This window comes from Miniopterus schreibersii (assembly GCF_964146895.1).
Source record: "Miniopterus schreibersii genome assembly, chromosome: 3".
In the NCBI taxonomy this organism is placed as follows: Eukaryota; Metazoa; Chordata; class Mammalia; order Chiroptera; family Miniopteridae; genus Miniopterus; species Miniopterus schreibersii.
Genome location: NC_138103.1, coordinates 45,259,519 through 45,278,565, shown reverse-complemented (window position 1 = coordinate 45,278,565; position 19,047 = coordinate 45,259,519). Strand labels below are relative to the sequence as shown.

The 19,047-nt window shown below is 34.4% G+C and overlaps 1 protein-coding gene across 6 annotated transcripts in view; it reads left to right on the top strand.

Moving 5' to 3' along the window:
• The window catches only part of FER (FER tyrosine kinase), a 315,987-nt gene that overhangs the window by 36,263 nt on the left and 260,677 nt on the right, over positions 1 to 19,047 (top strand). For all 6 annotated transcript variants that reach the window (XR_013998437.1, XR_013998438.1, XM_081132190.1 and 3 more), the window contains 2 exons: positions 185 to 452; positions 11,947 to 12,120. Coding sequence is in view for 4 of the 6 variants with exons in the window: in XM_081132190.1 (XP_080988316.1) it covers positions 246 to 452; positions 11,947 to 12,120 (381 nt within the window). In the remaining 2 variants the exon portion in view is untranslated. The remainder of the gene's footprint in view (positions 1 to 184; positions 453 to 11,946; positions 12,121 to 19,047) is intronic.

Sequence of the window (19,047 nt, the reverse complement as noted above, 5' to 3'; positions counted from 1 at the left end):
ACCTCCAGAACAATGTTGAAGAGAAGAGGTGAGACTGGACAATCCTTATCTTGTTCCTGATCTTTGGTGTGAAAGCATTCAGTTGTAGTGATTTTATTTTTTTACCCTAAAATGAGCCATAACTTTGTTTTGAGGACTAATTTTCTTTTGATTTAACATTTTTTTCTTCTGTTTACATACACAGATATGTGCTGATTAGAAGGCTCCCTTGTGCAGTGTGGAGGAGAAGACAGTGCCGTACAAAAATGGGGTTTGGGAGTGACCTGAAGAACTCACATGAAGCTGTGTTAAAATTGCAAGACTGGGAGTTACGGTTACTGGAAACAGTAAAGAAATTCATGGCCCTGAGGATAAAAAGTGATAAAGAATATGCATCTACTTTACAGAACCTTTGTAATCAAGTTGATAAAGAAAGTACTACCCAAGTGAATTATGTCAGCAATGTATCCAAGGTAAGAGGAATAATTTCATCATTTATGTATAGCCTCATAATTGTGCTTAAGGCAAATAGGTCATACTATATGTGGTAAACTCCCAACAATAGCTTATTATTATTAAGATTGCTTTAGGTAGTTGATTATCTTTTTAATAATTTAAATAATAAAAACACAAGTCTTTATATTTGCCCATTGTGTTACAATTTACAGTCCCCTTATTTCTTGGTGTATATCTAGGTGTCCATTTGGTATTGCTTCCTTTTGCTTGAAGGACTTCCACTGACACTCTTATAGTGGAAGTCTGCTGATAATTCATTTTTTCAGGTTCTGTAAGTGTGAAAATATCTGTGTTGTCTTTGTTTTTGAAAAATATTTTTGCTGTTTACAGAATTCTAGTTTGTACCTTTTTCTTTCAATACTACTTCAAAGTTATTGTGGTATTATTTCCTTCCATTGTTGCTGATGAAATATTTATGTTTTTTCCTCCCCTCTGGCTGTGCTTGAACTTTTCTCTTTATCACTGATTTTAATCAACTTATGTGCCTTTGTGTAGGTTTCTTCATGTTTCTTCTGCTAGGAGTTTGTTGACTTTCTTATATCTGTGGGTTTACAGTTTTAATCAACTTTGGAAAAATATCAGCCATTATATAAAAACAATATTTTTTAGGCCTCTCTCATCCCTCTTTTCCCCTTTGGGGAGTCTGATTACATATATATGTGACCATTTGAAGTTACTCCACAGTTTACTGGTACTCTTTATTTATTTTTCTGTCTTCTCTTTGTGTTTCATTGTAGTTAGCTTCTATTGTTATGTCTTCCATTTCTCTAATCCTGTTTTTATGCATTGTCAAATCTGTTGTTAATTACATCCCATGTATTTTTTATCTCAGACATTTTTCATTTCTGGTGCCCTTTAATAACACTGTCAGTGAGATGAACTCTAACCATTTCCCTGACCGCTCTTCTTCTGGCAGTGTCACTTTTTCCCTCCTTCCTTCCCCTCTGGCAGCCTCACTTCCTGTCTCGCCAATATTTAAATTTAAATATGTCTATGGTGCCATTTCTTTGTCTTCTCATACCTGCCAAACTCAGCTCTTTCTTTTATCCCAAACCTGTACTTTAGGGTGAGGGAATTGGAGAGAAGGAAACAGAAATTGAGTAGTTGAGCCATTTCCACATTGAAAAGGAGCAAGTCTTAAATAAATGAATTATCTGTAATAATTCAATTATCTGTAATAGTTCAATTTGAATCTTTTTATATCATTCATGTCTCTACTTAATAATAAGTTTCTTGAGCATTGGAATACAGCCATAGTTACTGCTTTATTGTCCCTGTCTTCTGTCATCTGTGCTATTTCTGGGTCAGTTTTGATTGACTGATTTTTCTCCTCATTTTGGGTTGTATTTTTCTGCATGGTAATCTTTGATTTGATGCCAGGTATTATGAATCTTACCTATTTGGGTACTGAATATTTTTGTATTTCTTTAAAGGTTCTTGAGCTTTGCTTTGGGATATGGTTAAGTTACTTGGAGACATTTTGATCTCTTTGGCCCTTGCCTTTAGGTTTGTTAGTTGATGCTAGAGTTATGTGTAATCTAGGGTGAATGTATCTCCTCTAGTGAGGCAAGATCATTGTCAGTGCTCATAGGATGGTCTCCAAATTATGAAGTTTTTCACTCTGGCTGTTGGGGCCTGGCATGATTTTGTGGCTCTATGTGAGCTGTTCCCTGTGATCCTTATGGGCGAGTTATTTCCTTGGCGTAGTTTCCTCACATGCTTAGCTAAATAACCAAGGGGGAGTCTTTTTCAGTTCTCCTGAGTTTTTCTTTGTGCAGTTTTCTCCTGTCTGGTACTCTGTCCTAGTCTCTTCTCCAGTACTCTGACTACCTTGGTGTCTCTGTGCTCTGAACTTAGTCTCTTTAACTCACAGAGATTAATGAGTCCTGCTTGGTTCTTTCTCCCTGGGCTGTAGCCTGAAAATTTTCTCCATTCAGTAGCCTGGGATAATCTTAGGGCTAGGTTAATTTATTTATAGCTTCTCAGGGTTGACTGTTTTTCATTGCTGGGGTCCAGTGGCTTGAATGCTGTGTATTGAATATGCTTTGGTCAGTTTTTAGTTGTTTTAGGCACGAAGATAAAGCTGTTCCTGTTTCTCTATCTTGACTGGAAGAAGTCTTGCAACTAGTGATTTTTATGTCTTTATTTAACAAAACTAAAATGTACAGCAGACTTCCAATAGAACAAAGAGTTCCCTATGCCCTCCATTCTATTCATTAATTGTTAGCATTTTGCTATATTTGCTCTATGGCTTCCTTTCTCAGTATAATTGTGTGTGTGTGTGAGTGTGTATAAATTTGAATGATTTGCAAGTTAGTTGAAGCATTATACCCCTTTATTCTAAAATATTTAAGCATGTATTTTCCAAGGAAATATCCATAATACAATATCAAATATGGGTAATTTAGCATTGTTGCCATGCTATTAACAAAAATACATTCCATATCCAACTTTTGTCAATTGTCCCAATAATGTCCCCTTTTGGCAATTTTTTCTTTTCGTCCTGATTCAAGATCTAATACACAATCTGTCATTTCATTTAGTTATATCTCTTCAGTTCCTTTAATCTGGAACATGAGTGTGAGAAATCCCACTCTGTGCTTTGGTAATTTTTTTATTTCTTACTTAAAGTTATTTTGAAGTGTGTCCATCTGTCTTTAATCCTGAGGGCATGGTTTTCATGTGGTTTTATTTTCCCGTTTTTGTTGTTGGTATTGGTTTTAGAGGAAATATTGGGAGATAGAAGCCTGGGCAGTCATGTATGCTTTCCATTACCTGGACCGTTTCCCCATTATGCTGTGAACACTTCTTGATTCCTTGCAAAATAAGATATTTCCATGCTCATCTTGAATGCTTTCTTTTCCAGTCCAGGAATAAACCCTTTACCCTAGGAATCCTGGTTCCTTTTAGCAGAGAGAATAGATACTTAACCAATTTACTATGTATGGGATTATATAGCTCACAATATTTTGCAATCACATATAATGCTGCAGTGAATAACTTTGTTACAGATGTGTTTTTGTATCATTATGAGTGTCTTCAAGGGTATATTCGTGGAAATGGTATTTCTAGGTCAAAGTGTAAATGTATATGTAGTTTTGTTACATATTGCCAATATAAGTGTAACATTTTAAAGTATATCTTACCATTTTATATATCCACCAAGAATATAGGAGAGTGCCAGTTTCTGCTTAATCTGGGCCAAAGAGTGTCTTGTCAAACTTTTGAATTTTTGTTAATCTGGTAGGTAAAATGGTATCTAGTGTAGCATTACTTCATATTTCTCTAATTATGAGTAAAATTAAACATCTTTTAATTTGTTTAGTAGCTGTTTTATTTTGAGAACTTGTTTTATTCTGTACTAAAGGTAAATTTTACTTTGTGTTTTCTTATTTATCTAAAATTACAACTGTCAGAAATAGAAGAAATCCAAATTGTGAAGAAGTAAAATTGTCTCTGTTTGCACATGTTATGATCTTATATATAGAAAATCCTAACGACTCTACCAAAAAACTGTTAGAATAAGCAAATTCAGTAAAGTTGCAGGATACAAAATTAACATACAAAAATCAGTGTGTTTCCATACCTAACAACAAACCATCTGAAAAAGAAATAAAGACAGCAGTTCTACTTATAGTAGCACCAGAAAGAGTAAAATACTTAGGAATGAATTTAACCATGTAGGGAAAGATCTGTATACTGAAAATTATAAGACATTTATGAAAGAAATTGAAGAAGACATAAGTAAATGGAAAGATATTCCATGTTCATGGATTGAAAGAATTAATATTTTAAAAATGTTCATACTACCCAAAGCCATCTATAGATTCAGTTTAATCCCTACCAAAATTCCAATGGCATTTTTCACAGAAATAGAAAAAAAAACAAAAAATAGTCCTACAATTCATAGGGAACCACAAAGACCTGAAATAGCTAAAGTAATCCTGAGAAAGAAAAACAAAGCCCAGAGGTATCACAATTCCTGACTTCAAACTGTATTATAAAGTAATAGTAATCAAAACAGTATGAAACTGGCATAAAAGCAAACAAAACACATAGACCAGTGGGACAGAATTGAGAGTCCAGAAATAAACCCATGCATATATAGTCAACTAAAATATGACAGGGGAGCCAAGAATAGTTTTTTCAATAAATGGTGTTAGAAAAACTGGATATTCACATGCTAATTAATGAAATTGACCCCTATCTTACACCACTCACAAAAATTAACTTGAAATGGCTTAAAAATTTAAATCTTAACCCTGCAACTGTAAAGCTAATACAAGGATACATAGGCGAAAAGCTCCTTTACATTGGTCTTGTCGATGACTTTTTGGATACGACACCAAAAGCACAAGCAACAAAAGCAAAAATAAGCACAAAGGCAAAAATAAAAAGCTTCTGCACAGCAAAAGAAAGAGTCAGCAAAGTTAAAAGGCAACCTATGGAATAGGAGAAAATATTTGCAGACCATTTATCTGATAAGGGGTTAATATCCAAAATATAAGGAATTAATACAACTCAATATAAAAAAACCAAACAGTCCAATTAAAAAATGGGCAGAGGATCTGAACAGACATTTTTCAAAGACGACATACAAATGACCAACAGGTACATGAAAAGATGCTGAGCATTACTCATCATGAAGGAAATGCAAATCAAAACCACAATGAGATATCACTTCATACCTGTTAGAATGGCTATTATCAAAAAGACAAAAGACAATAAATGTTGGCAAGGCTGTGAAGAAAAGGGAACCCTTGTCACTGTTTGTGGGAATGTAAATTGGTACGGTTACTTTGGAAAACAGTATGGAGGTTCCTCAGAATATTAATAATAGAACTACTATATGATCCAGCAATTCCACTTTTGTGTATATATCTGAGGGAAATGAACTCACTGTTTTGAAGAGATATCTGCATCTCCATGTTCATTGCAGCATATTTATAGTAGTCAAAACATGGAATCAAGCTAAGTGTCCATACATGAATGAATGGATAAATATTTTATATATATACAATGAAATATTCAGTCATAAAAATGTTTCCATTTGTGACAATATGGATGGACATTGAAGGCATTATGCCAAGTGAAATAAGTCAGATGGAGAAAGACAAGTACTGTATGTTTCCATTTATATGTAGAATCTAAAAAAAGCCAAATTCAGAAATAGAGAGTAGAATAGTTGTCACCAGGTGCTGGGCTTTGGGAGGAATGGGGAAATGTTGCTCAAAGGGTATAAATGTCCAGCTATAAGATGAATAAATTATGGGGATTTAATTCAGAGCATGGTGACTATAATTAACAACAGTACTGTATTATATACTTGAAGTAAAGAGAGTAGATCTTAAATGTTACCACCATAGGAAAAAAAAGGTAATTATGTATGGGGATGGAGATGTTAACTAAACTTTAATGTGGTAATCACTTCGCAATATATACTGTATCAAATCATCAGGTTTTACACCTTAAACTTATGAATATGTTATATGTTGTTACTAATACTGCAAAAAAGCTGAAAAGAAAGTAAAAATAAAATTACACTTGTCAGAATAGTCAACTCTCTTCTGAAATCGTATAGTGATATAGATAATTCTGAAATAATGTATTTGAAAGGAGATATTGGCTTACCACTTAAACATGAAGTGGATTGAAATATTGCTTATGTTCCATATAGTACATGGGATTAAAAGTAATGAAAATGTTTTTTGATGAACCAGCTTTATTGTTTAGTGTTGTATATACATACAATGTAACTTGAAGCCATATAACTAGAGTTTTAAATACACACACACACACACACACACACGAAAGTAATACTTAAACCTGACTGTAGAGTCCATTCTGCTATAATGCTTGATTTAAAAACATGAATTTGTTCCAATGCAATTGACATAGTAGGAAGCAATTTGAGCATGATGTGATTTTGTATTTGCTTATGCAAAAATGCAGAGGAAAGAAATAATAGCTGAATGCTGAAAACTACCCAGCTGAACTGAGTTTCTTAGGAATATATAAAGCACACACAGACACATACTACCGTTGTTGACTGGTTACCTGTGTTTACTCCTTGTGTTATGAGCCACACTATCCACATGTTGTATTGCAACTCTCTGTCCAAATTCAGCTAGTTCTTTTTACCACTTTACAATAACTCACAAACTCCAACTCTGCTGACACCTACTTTGACAAGCAAACATCAGGTCTTTTTAAGGTAAAATGCCTTGTTTATTGTAGTACTTATATATTTCTTCATCAGTTAATACATGTAAACCTGCACAAAGTTTTTATTAGTTTCCCATCTTTTTTTTTTAATGTGTCCCTGATGAATTTTTTGAATGTTGTCCCTGTGAGACCATTTTCCCATGAGCTCTATGATTTTTATTGTGTGATTTTGCACAACCCAGTGATTATTAGGGATACAAATGTTTCATTACAGCACAACTTGTACATTAGAATTACTTGGGAAACTAAAATACTGGTGCCTGGACCCCTTCCAAAACCTATTAAATCAGAAAACTGGTGGTAGGGTTCAAGAAATGGTATTTTAAAAAGCTCCCGGTTGATTCTTATTGCAGGCAGAGTTGTGAACCACTGGCCTAAGGGAACTAGAAAATGAAGAAAGACAGGCTCTTCTGAATGGAAAGGACCTCAGGTTTCCTTTGCACTTGTAATTCAGTCTTTGAAAACCTCAGTTTTAGAAAAAGTTAGTAATGACTTATCTTCCTGATTTTTGTATCTGATGAGAACTCAGAGATTCCAGAGCATTCTTCTTATGTAACAGGCAAACTCTGAATAAAAACTTTTTGTTTCAGAGAACCATTTATTTTGAGTCATTGTGTGGTACAGAAACATGCATTCTTCATGGCATTTTTATGTTGTATTTTAAAAAGATTTAAGCAAGAAGAAAGGAAGCAAGTAGTTGGAAGATATAGTCTGCAGAGAAAAGCTATTTATGAACAACTATTATTTAGGTATTTTTCAAGCTTGAGTCATCTTGTTGATTATTTTCAATGCTTTACTGTAATTACAGCTCCAGGAGTAGTGTGCTCTTTGACTCAGTGCCTCAGAATAAATACTTTTTGGTATAATGAACTCAGAACACTTAAATTGCTACCTGTTTATGGAATACTGATTTACATCATCACACGTCTGTTACTTCAAAGATGGAAAGCATGGAATACTTTCCTAAAAGATACAAATTTTTTCCTATGTGTACTTTTCTTTTGAAGAACTGAATGCAATGTTTCCATTGTATATTCATCATAGTATAACTGATACTTTTTACCTCTATTGATTTCCTAAATTAAAATAGGCATTTTAGAATTTATGCTAATTATTGTAGAAACCTGCAATGCTATGTAGTGTATGAAACTGATCTCTTTTTTTGGCAGGGAGGGGAGAGGGGAGAGTAAAATTTCTGTAGATTGAATCATTATTCCTCCTTTTTTATTGTGAAATAAGAGATGCATTTATTTCTAGGAACTATTTTGGTCACAAAACAACGTACAATCAAAATCAATTTAGGAATTCAGAAAGTCTTAAAATAGCATTTCAGGTAAAATAATATTTTATTATATAATATCAATATTACTCAATATATAATTCAGCATTCTGAAAGATGTTCTAAAATTTGAGTCCAACAGCAGTAATTTTGTTTCTGTGGGACATAGGGAAAAAATGTACTATCCATGTGCTATCTTAAAGTGGTGCTATTTCTAGTTATCTCATATTATATTGGGGTTGATTAGATAATAAGATGATTTATTTCTTAATTGTTTGCTTAGGGGATTTGAGCTTAGGGTCATTATTCTGGATAGAAACTCAAATACAGTGACAGGCCTCTTTCATTTTCACCTTTATTTCTTCTAACAGAGCATGTCATATCAAGAATGACTCACTTATTGTGGCCTAGAAGGACTTCTGTTTTTTTAGATTACAGTTGACCTTCAATATTATTTTATAGTAATTTTGGTTGTACAGCATAATGGTTAGATAGTTATATAATTTATGAAGTGATCCCCGTTTTGTTCCTGATCTCAAGGGAAATGCTTGCAGTTTTTGCCCATTGAGTATGATGTTGGCTGTAGGGTTGTCATATATGGCCTTTATCATGTTGAGGTATGATCCCTTTATTTCTGTTTGGTGAGTTTTTATCATAAATGGGTGCTGGATTTTGTTGAGTGCTTTTTCTGTGTCTATTGATACGATCATGTGATTTTTACCCTTCATTTTGTTTGTATGATGTGTCACTTTTATTGATTTGCTGATACTGAACCAACCTTGCACCCCCAGAATAAACTTCACTTGGTCATGGTGTATGATCTTTTTAATGTGTTGCTGGATCCGATTTGCTAATACTTTGATGAGCATTTTAGCATCTATGTTCATCAGGGATATTCACCTGTAATTTTCTTTCTTTGTGGTGTCTTTATCTGGTTTTGGAATTGGGATAATGCTGGTTTAGTAAAAAGGACTTGGAAGTCTTCCCTCCTCTTGAATTTTTGGAATAGTTTGAGGAAAGATAGGTGTTAATTCTTCTTTGAATGTTTGGTAAAACTCACCTGTGAAGCCATCTGGTCCAGGACTTTTGTTTGCTGGAAGATTTTTGATTACTGCTTCAATTTCATTAGTTGTGACTCTTTTACTTCTGAGATGGGGCAATGACTGAGTTAATGCAGCTCAGCGTATTTATTGCCAGTCTTTAGAACTTAACTGTTGACTTTGATTATATTAATTCTGTTTTACTTTTAAAAGATTTATTTAATAATTTTTCATCTGCATAGTATTTTTATTCAGGATTCATTTTGGTTATTATGTTAGTGTTTAATAATCTGAGGCTTTATAGTACTTGAAATAACAGAGGTCAAAATTTCAACCCCTTCATTCTTAGAGAGGCTTTAATTACAGAAGGTGAAATTCTCCTGACATTGAAAGATGACCCATGTCTTGCTGACTCACCAAGTATCCTCAGTCATTTGGTTCTTTAAAAAGCTCCGCCAGATGAGAATAGATCTGCAGTTTTGGATAATGTGACATGAAGTAGGCACGGAAGGAGACTAGTCAATTCCTGTTGCATTTACAGGGGAAGAAATTTTAAATTCTGTTAGAAAAAATAAGATATCCAGGAACTCATCAAAATGAGTTATAGAATTGATGGGGTTTCATGTATGTAACTAGTTTATTAAAATTGTTATGTGATTTGCATGTCCCAAGGCTATCTGATTCAGATATGGTACTGAGAGTGTGGTTTTTCATTGTTCTTGTGCTTGGGTTCATTGAATTTCTTAAATCTGTGGGTTTTAGTTTTTAAGTTTTGAATGTTTTCAGCCATTTTTCTTCAAATACTTTTCCTTCTCTCTGTCTCCTTTGTGGTTTCTAATTACAAGCAAACCTCGTTTTATTGTGCTTTACTTTATTGTGGTTTGCAGACACTCGATTGTGTTTTTTACAAAAGAAGTGGATGGATTTGTGGTAGACGTGGGAGGGATAATCAGAAAGACTTGATGATGGGTTGTTGATGGGAAAGGGTGGCTAGAGCTTCTAAGGAGCAGAGACTTTTTTAGGAAGAGAGGGAATGTTTATTAGCAGTATTTGGAGGTTGGGAGTAGGACAGAGCCAGGTCTTTGCTAAACCTAGAAGATAAATAGCAAGTTCTGATAAGAGGTATAAAGAGTTTTCTAATCACAGAACAGGAGTTCTTGAGGGTGCAGGATTCTATAGATAGTGTCCTGGGTCAGATGAGGAGATATTGAGGGCAATATGGGATTGACAGTCAGGGTGATAATAAATACTTGGGAGGCTTAGACTTCCTGCAGTGACTTGGTGAACAGGGCTATTAGGTAGCATAAGATGTGCCCTTCTGGGAGCAGGAGGGCAGTCTGCTCTAGTTCTGTGGTCTTCAGTGCTGGCTTCCAAAAAGACTGCTCCCCTATGCTGCAACAACTCCTACGCAGAATCACAAAAAATTTATTGTACAGAGCACTTAGAAGTTATTTATATTTTGAAGATAAAGAACTGATTCTTCTCCCACCCCCCTTTTTTTAACCTTAACATAATTATCCCCATGCTGTAGAATGTTTTCCTAACATTGTATTTTTTAGAATGAAAATATTAAATGAAAAAGGTAAAGCTATAAGTTATTGGAGCCATTTAGTTTATGTCTTATTTCATTTCTGTGTAGTTTTAAAAATTGTTTTTATGGTTGTTAAAATTTTGGTTTTTTTTGGAAGAGCTCCATAAATTGCTTTGTGGTATAAATATGATGCGTTCATAAACCACATGTCTTGTTCCATGTTCTTAATAGCATTTAACAAACTAAAAATGCCCCCTCCCAACACAGGCTTTATTTATTTATTTATTTTCAGAAATGTATATTGCAATATATTTAAAACAAGATTATCAACTCAGACCTTGAGTGTTTTGACTGTTACTAAGAATTTGCTTTCTTTAGGCTATGGTTTTGATTTAGGATTGTAAATTTGATTTAGGATTATAACAGAAAGAATAATTCTGTTCATTCACAGATTAAAAGTATTAGAGTTGAAAGATTAGTTTTGTAAATATCTGAAACTATACCTTGTCCATTTTTTTGAATCTTTAATGTGGATCCTCCCTGACTCTGGTAAGTCTCCAATAATTGTTTCTGAATAGAATTTTGAAGAGCTATAGCAAAGGGCATTCCTCTGTTACGTTTTTCAGTATTTATGAATTAGAAAGTCTAATAACAAATGACTTGTTTTTTTCCAGCAATATCCATATGCCCACTGTGTCTCCATTACTGAGGCAATATGCTCTGCTGGAAAAACCATTGAGAAGTAATGGCACTTATTAAGAAAAGAGAAAGACTATAGCTAGAAATCCAGAGAATACCTGCATTTAAGACATATGCAGCAAAGATGAGTAGGTAGAAGGACTGAGAAAGCATTTTTAGGAAGGGAGGAAGACAAGCTGGTATGTGGGATGATAAGAATTCATGAAAGCCAAAATAGAAGAGTAGCAGGAAGAAGTGAGTCAGCAGGATTAGATGCCAGGGGGCAGTGTGTGTGTGTGTGTGTGTGTGTGTGTGTGTGTTTAAAACGAAGATGGGAAAATTCTGTTGCATTAGGAAATGGTGACCTTAATGAGGAATTAGAATGATGTGGGTAGAAACGATTTATTAATGTGTTGAAAAACAAATAGAAGACTGCAAGTGTGGATTCTCGGAGTCCCTTAATCCCCTTTCTTTGTATTCTGCATAGTCTCTGATTACTTTTGAAGCATTCAGACTTGAAGTTGAAGATGTTAAATATGAACCATTTATAGCTTATTGGGCAATTGCCAGAAACCTGCTATTTTTATCTTAATGTAATAATTTGTATAAAACTATATATTTAAGCTTCTTGAACAGTTAAAGCACAGCTAAATGAAAACTAACAAAGTGCTTATTTTATTTTTTTATGTTTTTAAAAGTCTTGGCTACTTATGATTCAGCAGACAGAACAACTTAGTAGGATAATGAAGACACATGCAGAGGACCTAAATTCTGGACCCTTGCACAGGCTCACCATGATGATCAAAGACAAGCAGCAGGTGAAGAAAAGTTATATAGGTGTTCATCAGCAGATAGAGGCAGAGATGATCAAGGTTTGTGTTTCCATTCTCGAATTTTCCTTTCACTGATTTTTAAACTCACTGAAATATATCTTGTTTGACTTTTAAAAAATGTTTTCTCTATATTTCCTGACAAGAAATAAGCTTTGGTATTTCTAATAAGTAATATCTCATTTTTATTGAATATAAGACATTATTGATTATAAGATATACTCCTACAAAAGAAAAAATACTGCCAATTGAAATATAATATGCTTTTTTATCACTTAGAATTTTTTTCACTTATTGAAATAGCTCTTTTAGGCTTTAAAAAATTTTTGTGTAATGTAACACTATACATAAAATAAAAATGAAAATAGAAGCAAAATAAAGTAGGATATTTCTAAATTTCTCCACATTCAGTGTGTCTTTCCTGGATAACTTTTTTAATGTTTTTAATTTTGAAAATTTGCAAATGTACAAAAGAGGACAGAATAGTAAAATGAACTCTCACTTACCTTTCACCTACATAGTAAATGTGTTGTTTTTTCATTTTTTCATCTATACTCTCACCTGCTTTTCCTTCTATATTGGATTATTTTAAAGAAAATATAAGATATCATTTTATTCATAAATATTTTAGTATATATTGGTAAAATATCTACTATTTTAAAGTAAAACACAATTACATTATTATTGATCTACCTACACATAACAGTAATTCCTAGTGTTATTAAATATCCTGACTGTGTTCAAATGTTTGCTGCTTAAATGCTTTTTATACTTGGTTTGTTTGAATCAGGATCTGAACATGGCCCACGTGTTACATTTGAATAATTCTCTTTAATATAGGTTTCCCTCCTCCCTCTTTAAAATGCCACTTATTTGTGGAAGAAACTGGGTGATTTGCTCTGTGGAATTGAATTTCCTCTGCTTTGGATTTTGTTCTTAGCGCCTTGTGATGTGACTTCACATGTTCCTTCACCCTCCAATTTTTCTGTAAAGTGGAAGTTAGATCTAGAGGCTTGATAGGATTTATTCTTTTTTTTTCTTTTTAAAATATATCTTTATTGATTTCAGAGAGAGGAAGGGAGAGAGAGAGAGAGAGAGAGAGATAGAAACATCAATGATGAGAGAGTCATTGATCGGCTGCAGCCCTCAACCCAGGCATGTGCCCTGACCCGGAATCGAACCCTGATCGCCTGGATCCTAGGTCGATGCTCAATCGCTGAGCCACGCCCTGCTGGGCAATAGGATTTATTCTTTATTTTCATTTTTGGCAAGTATAGGTGCTGGTATAAACTTCCTCTCCCTTTATGTTGGGAGGTATATAAGGTCTTTATCTACTTCTTTATCTTTTTGTGATGTTAAACTTGAGTGGTAGGTTCCAGTTTTGCCATCCTGATCAACCTATTAATAAAGTTTCCCTACAGCTTTTCATCTATTTTTAGAAACAATTGACGTCTACTGCTTAATCTATTATTTTAGTGGGGGTTGTAAAATGGCAAGATTTTTCTCCTGTCATCCCTAATACAATTATTAGCTGGAATTTTTCAATAAAGAATTTCTCTAGGTTGATCATTTAGTTACCCTGAGGCATAGTTTATATAGGGAAGGCAGGATAAATGCTTGCTTTTTGCTGTAATTTGCCAGTGTGCAGAATTATTGGTTCTTTACAGCTTCAAAAGTTAAGACCTTCAGTTTCTGGTCCAGCATGTCAGAGGTTTGGAAGTTGCTACTTCATTCAAACAACAAGTTAAAAGGCTGAAAAAATTTGGAAAATAACTCTTTTTAGGTTTTAAGAGAAGCGAAGTCACAGGGACCATGGCTGCCGCCAAAATTAGAGTGACCGACAAGCCAATATAGTGAATCACAACTTATCAGAGCAGCAACCTTTTCTGGAACCAGAGCTGGGTGTGGAAAAACCTGAGTGGTAGTTGACAAATTCTGGAGGCTCAGTGTGGACAACTCTGACAGTGAAAAACTTCAGGAGGACCCAGCCCTTGAGGGGCCCCCACACTTTTGTGAGTTTTACTTTGCGGATCTCTACCAGGTTCTCACAATGAATATTGGAGAAAAGTCCCATGGAGGGGAAGAGAAACCATTTTGCCATATGCCATAGTATTCTGGCCTTCTTAACAAGGTCTGCCTTCAGGAAAAACTCTTTAATCAGAGCCTAATAATCTGGGGGAAGGGAAATACACAACTTTGGCCCACTCTAGCCATTCTGTACCATGTAAGGGGGTTTGGGGACTGAGAAGCCCTTGGAACATTTACAGTCCAGAGGCAAAGACTTAGTATAAGACTGATACCTAATCACAGGACTATAAAATGCTTCCCCTGACAACTTATCACCACATTAGTAAAGGCCTATTTACATCTGTTCCTTTTACTCAAAACCTCATGCCTGTCAAACAAGAAAAAAATGCTAAGACCTACCAAAGGCAAAAAACATAGTTGGAAGAGACAGAGCAAACATCAAGACCAGATATGGTAGGGATGTAGGACTATTACACTGGGAATTTAAAACAATTCTCTCTTTGTTTTGTATATTAAGGGCTCTAATGGATAAAGTAGACAGAATGCAACAACAGGCAGGCTATGTAAGAAGAGAGATGAAAATCCTAAGAAAGAAGCAAAATGAAATGTTAGAGATTAAAAACACTGTAACAAATGTGAAGAATGCCTTTGATGGTCTTATTAGGAGACTGGACACAACTGAAGAAGTAATCTCTGCACTTGAAAATATATCAATAGAAATCTCCGAAACTGAAAAACAAAGAGAACCAAGACTGAAAATATATGAATAACATGTTTAAAAAACTGTAGGACAACTACAGAAGGTATAACACGTGTAACGGGAATACCAGCAAGAGAAGAAAGAGAAAGGAAAAGAAGAAATATTTGACACAATAATGACAGAATTGTTTCAAGTTAATGTCAGACACAAAATGACAGATCCAGGAAGGTCAGTGAAAATAAAATAGAATAAATGACCAAACAACAAACACAAAAATCAGCATAAAAACACACCTAAGCATTTCAACCTGACATTACAGAAAATCAATGATAAAAAAAATCCTGAAAGAAGCCAGAGGAAAAAAAATCTTACATATAGAAAAAGTATTATATCTTACTTCTCAGAAGTAATGCAAGCAAAAAGAGAGTGGAATTAAATATTTAAAGTCTAGAAATATCTACCTTATGAAATTATCCTTCAAATGTGAAAGAGAAATAAAGACTTTCTCAGGCAACCAAAAATTGAGGGAATATGTTGCCAGTAGACTGAGAAGGAAAATGATGCAGGTCATAACCAAACTCTAGATAAAGAAAGGAAGAACATCAGAGAAGGAATTAGTGAAGATAAAATAAAAACTTATCTTTTCATTCTTAATTGATTTAACAGATAACAGTTTATTGAAAATAATAATAATGTATTCAATTATGTATGTTCATGTATATATCTTGTGTGTGTATGTGTATATACATATATATGTTTATGTATGCTTATATATGAGTGAAATTAATGACAGCAGTGATACAAGGGGCTGGAAGGAGGAATTGAGATTATTTTGTTATTATAAGGATAATGTTATTTGAAAGTGGACTTGGATTTGTTATAAAGGTATATTGTAAACTTTGAGACAACCACTAAAAGAAGTTAAAAAAAAAAAAGTATAACTGATATGCTAAGCAATGAGAGAGAATGGAATCATTAAATACTCAATGAAAACACAAAAAGACATAATAAGGTCGGAAGACAAAAATAGCAAATAACAAGGGTAACAAATAGGAAACTAACAAATATGGTAGATATTAATCCAAGTATATCAATAATTACTTTGAAGGTCAATGGTATAAATGAATCAATTAAAAAACAGACATTTTCAGAGTGGATCAAAACAACAAGACCCACATATATGTTGTCTACAAGAAACCCACTTTAAATGTACAGACACACATAGATTAATTGTAAATGGATGGAGAAAGATATACCATGCTAACACTAATCGGAAGAAAGCAGAAGTATAGCTGTATTAATTTCAGACAGAGCAGACTTCAAAGGAAGGATATTTATCAGGGATAAAGAAGGGAATTACATAATGATAAAGGGGTCAGTTTTCCAAGAAGACAATAATCCTTAACGTCTATGTGCCTAACAATATAGCATCAAAATACTGACAGAACTGCAAACACTAATAGAATTGTAAGGAGAAATAGGTGAATTCTCTATTTCAGTTGGAGTTTTCAACACCTCTCTGTGAGAAATGATCCAGTAGGCAGAAAATCAGTGAAGACATAATACCATCTATCAACTAGATATAATGAATATCTATGGATTACTTCATTTAAGAACAGCAGAATACACATTCTTCTCAAGCTCACATGGAAGATTCAACAAGGTAGATCACATTCTAGACCATAAGTCATACTTTAATAAATGTAAAAAAAATCAAACGGTGTTGGCTCTGTGGCCACAATGGAATTAAACTAGAAATCAGTAACACAAAGATAGCTGGGAAATTCCCCAATGCTTGGAAGTTAAACAACAAACTTCTAAAAAACACATGGATCAAAAAAGAAATCTTAAGAGAAATAAAATAAATATTTTGGGCTAAATGAAAACGAAAATAAAACTTATCCAAATTTGTGGCACTCAGCAAAAACAGTGCTCAGAGAGAAATATCTAGAAATGTATAGCATATCTTAGAAAAGAAGAAAGATCTAAAATTAATTATCTAATCTTTCACCTTAGGACAGTAGAAAAAGGAGAGGACATTGAAGGTCAATGGTATAAATGAATCAGTTATGTATGCTCATGTATATATCTTGTGTGTGTATGTGTATATAAATATATATGTTTATGTGTGCTTATATATATGTGAAATTAATGACAGCATTAATTAATTTATTCTAAAAAAATATTACAAATGTCACCCAGCTGGGTGTGGCTCAGCAGTTGAGCATCGACCTAGGATCCAGGAGATTGGGGTTTGATTCCCGGTCGGGGCACATGCCTGGGTTGCAGGCTAGGCAGCCGATCAATGACTCTCTCATCATTGATGTTTCTATCTCTCTCTCTCCCCCTCCTTTCCTCTCTCTGAAATCAATAAAGATATGTTTAAAAAATATATATATATATAACACAAATGTCCCTTTATCTCCCCAGTGACCCATTCTACCCCATCCTGCACCCCTCCCCAGTTCCCCTCCCCACCATTGTCCGTGTCCTTGGGTTGTGCATGTATGCATATAAATTCTTTAGTTACTCTCTCCCCCTCCACCCACCTGCCCTCCTCCCTCCCTCTGACATTCGTCAGTCTGATCTGTGCTTCCATGTCATTGAATCTATTCTGTTCATTAGTTTATTAAGTTCTTTAGATTCCACATATAAGTGAGGTCATGTGATGTTTGTCTTTCTCTGCCTGGCTTATTTCACTTAGCATAATTTTCTCCAGTTCCATCCATACTGTCCCAAAGGGTACAAGAACCTTCTTCTTTACAGCTGCGTAGTATTCCATGGTGTAAATGTCCCACAGCTTTTTTATCCACTCATCTACTGATGGGTACTTGGGCTGTTTCCAGATCTTAGCTATTGTAAACTGTGCTGCTATGAACATAGGGGTGCATATATTCTTTCTGATTAGTGTTTCAGGATTCTTAGGATATATTCCTAGAAGTGGGATCCCTGGGTCAAAAGGCAGCTCCATTTTTAATTTTTTGAGGAAACTCCATACTGTTTTCCATAGTGGCTGCACCAGTCTGCTACAGAGAACTCTTAAAAGCCCACTAAGAAAACAAACAACCTGATTAAAAATGGCCCAAAACCTTAACAGACACCTAACCAAAGACACTATACAGGTGGCAAATAAACACACAAAGAGATGCTACAAATTCTGTGTCATCAGGGAAATGCAAATTGAAGCAACAGTGAGATGCCATTTCACACTTATGAGAATGACCACTCTCTAGAACACTGACACCAAATGCTGGTGAGGATGTGGAGCAGCAGGAGCACCATTCATTGCTGTGAGAATGCAAGAGGGCACGGCCACTTTGGAAGACAGCTTAGCAGTTTCTGACATAACTAAACATACTGTTGCCATAGGATCCAGCAATCACACTCCTTGGTATTTACTCAAAGGAGCTGAAAACTTTGAGTAAAAAGCCCAAACACATGGGTATTTATAGTAGGCTTATTGATAATACCAAAACTTAGAAGCAACCAAGAAGTCTTTTATTAGGTAAATGTAGTATATCTAGACAATAAAATATTATTCAGTGTTCAAAAGAAATGAGTTACCAAGCCACAAAAAGACACGGAGGAACCTTAAATTTATATCACTAAGTTAAAAAATCCAATCTGAAAAGGCTAAATACTGTTTGATTGTAATACTGTATGATATTTTGGAAAGGAAAAACTGTAATTACAGTAAAAAGATCAGTGGTGGTGACAAGTGTGCACTTGAAATATTGGGAACTCACTTTGTAAAGTATATGATTGTCTAACCACTATGCTGTACACCTAAAACTAATACAAAATAATATTGAATGTAACCTGTGATTTGAAAAAAAAGATCATTGGTTGCCAAGGGGTTAGAGGGGAGAGGGAGATGGCTAGGTGTAGCACAGAGGATTTTGACAGTGGTCCACTCTCTATGATACTATAATGGTAGATACATGTCAGTATATGTTTCTTCAAACCCATAGAATGTACAACACCGTGAGTGAAACCTAATGTAAACTATGGACTTGGGTGATGATGATGTGTCATTTTAGGTTCATGACCTGTAACAAATACTCTTTTGGGAGATGCTGCTAATAGGGGAGGCAATGTGTATGTGGGGGCTGGGAGGAATATGGGAAATCTCTACTTTATGCTCAAGTTTGCTGTGAAAGTGAAACTGGTCCAAAAAGTAAAGTTCATTTAAAAAAAGTTAACCAGTGAGGTTTTTCTGAAGGGGCTGATTTGAACTCACT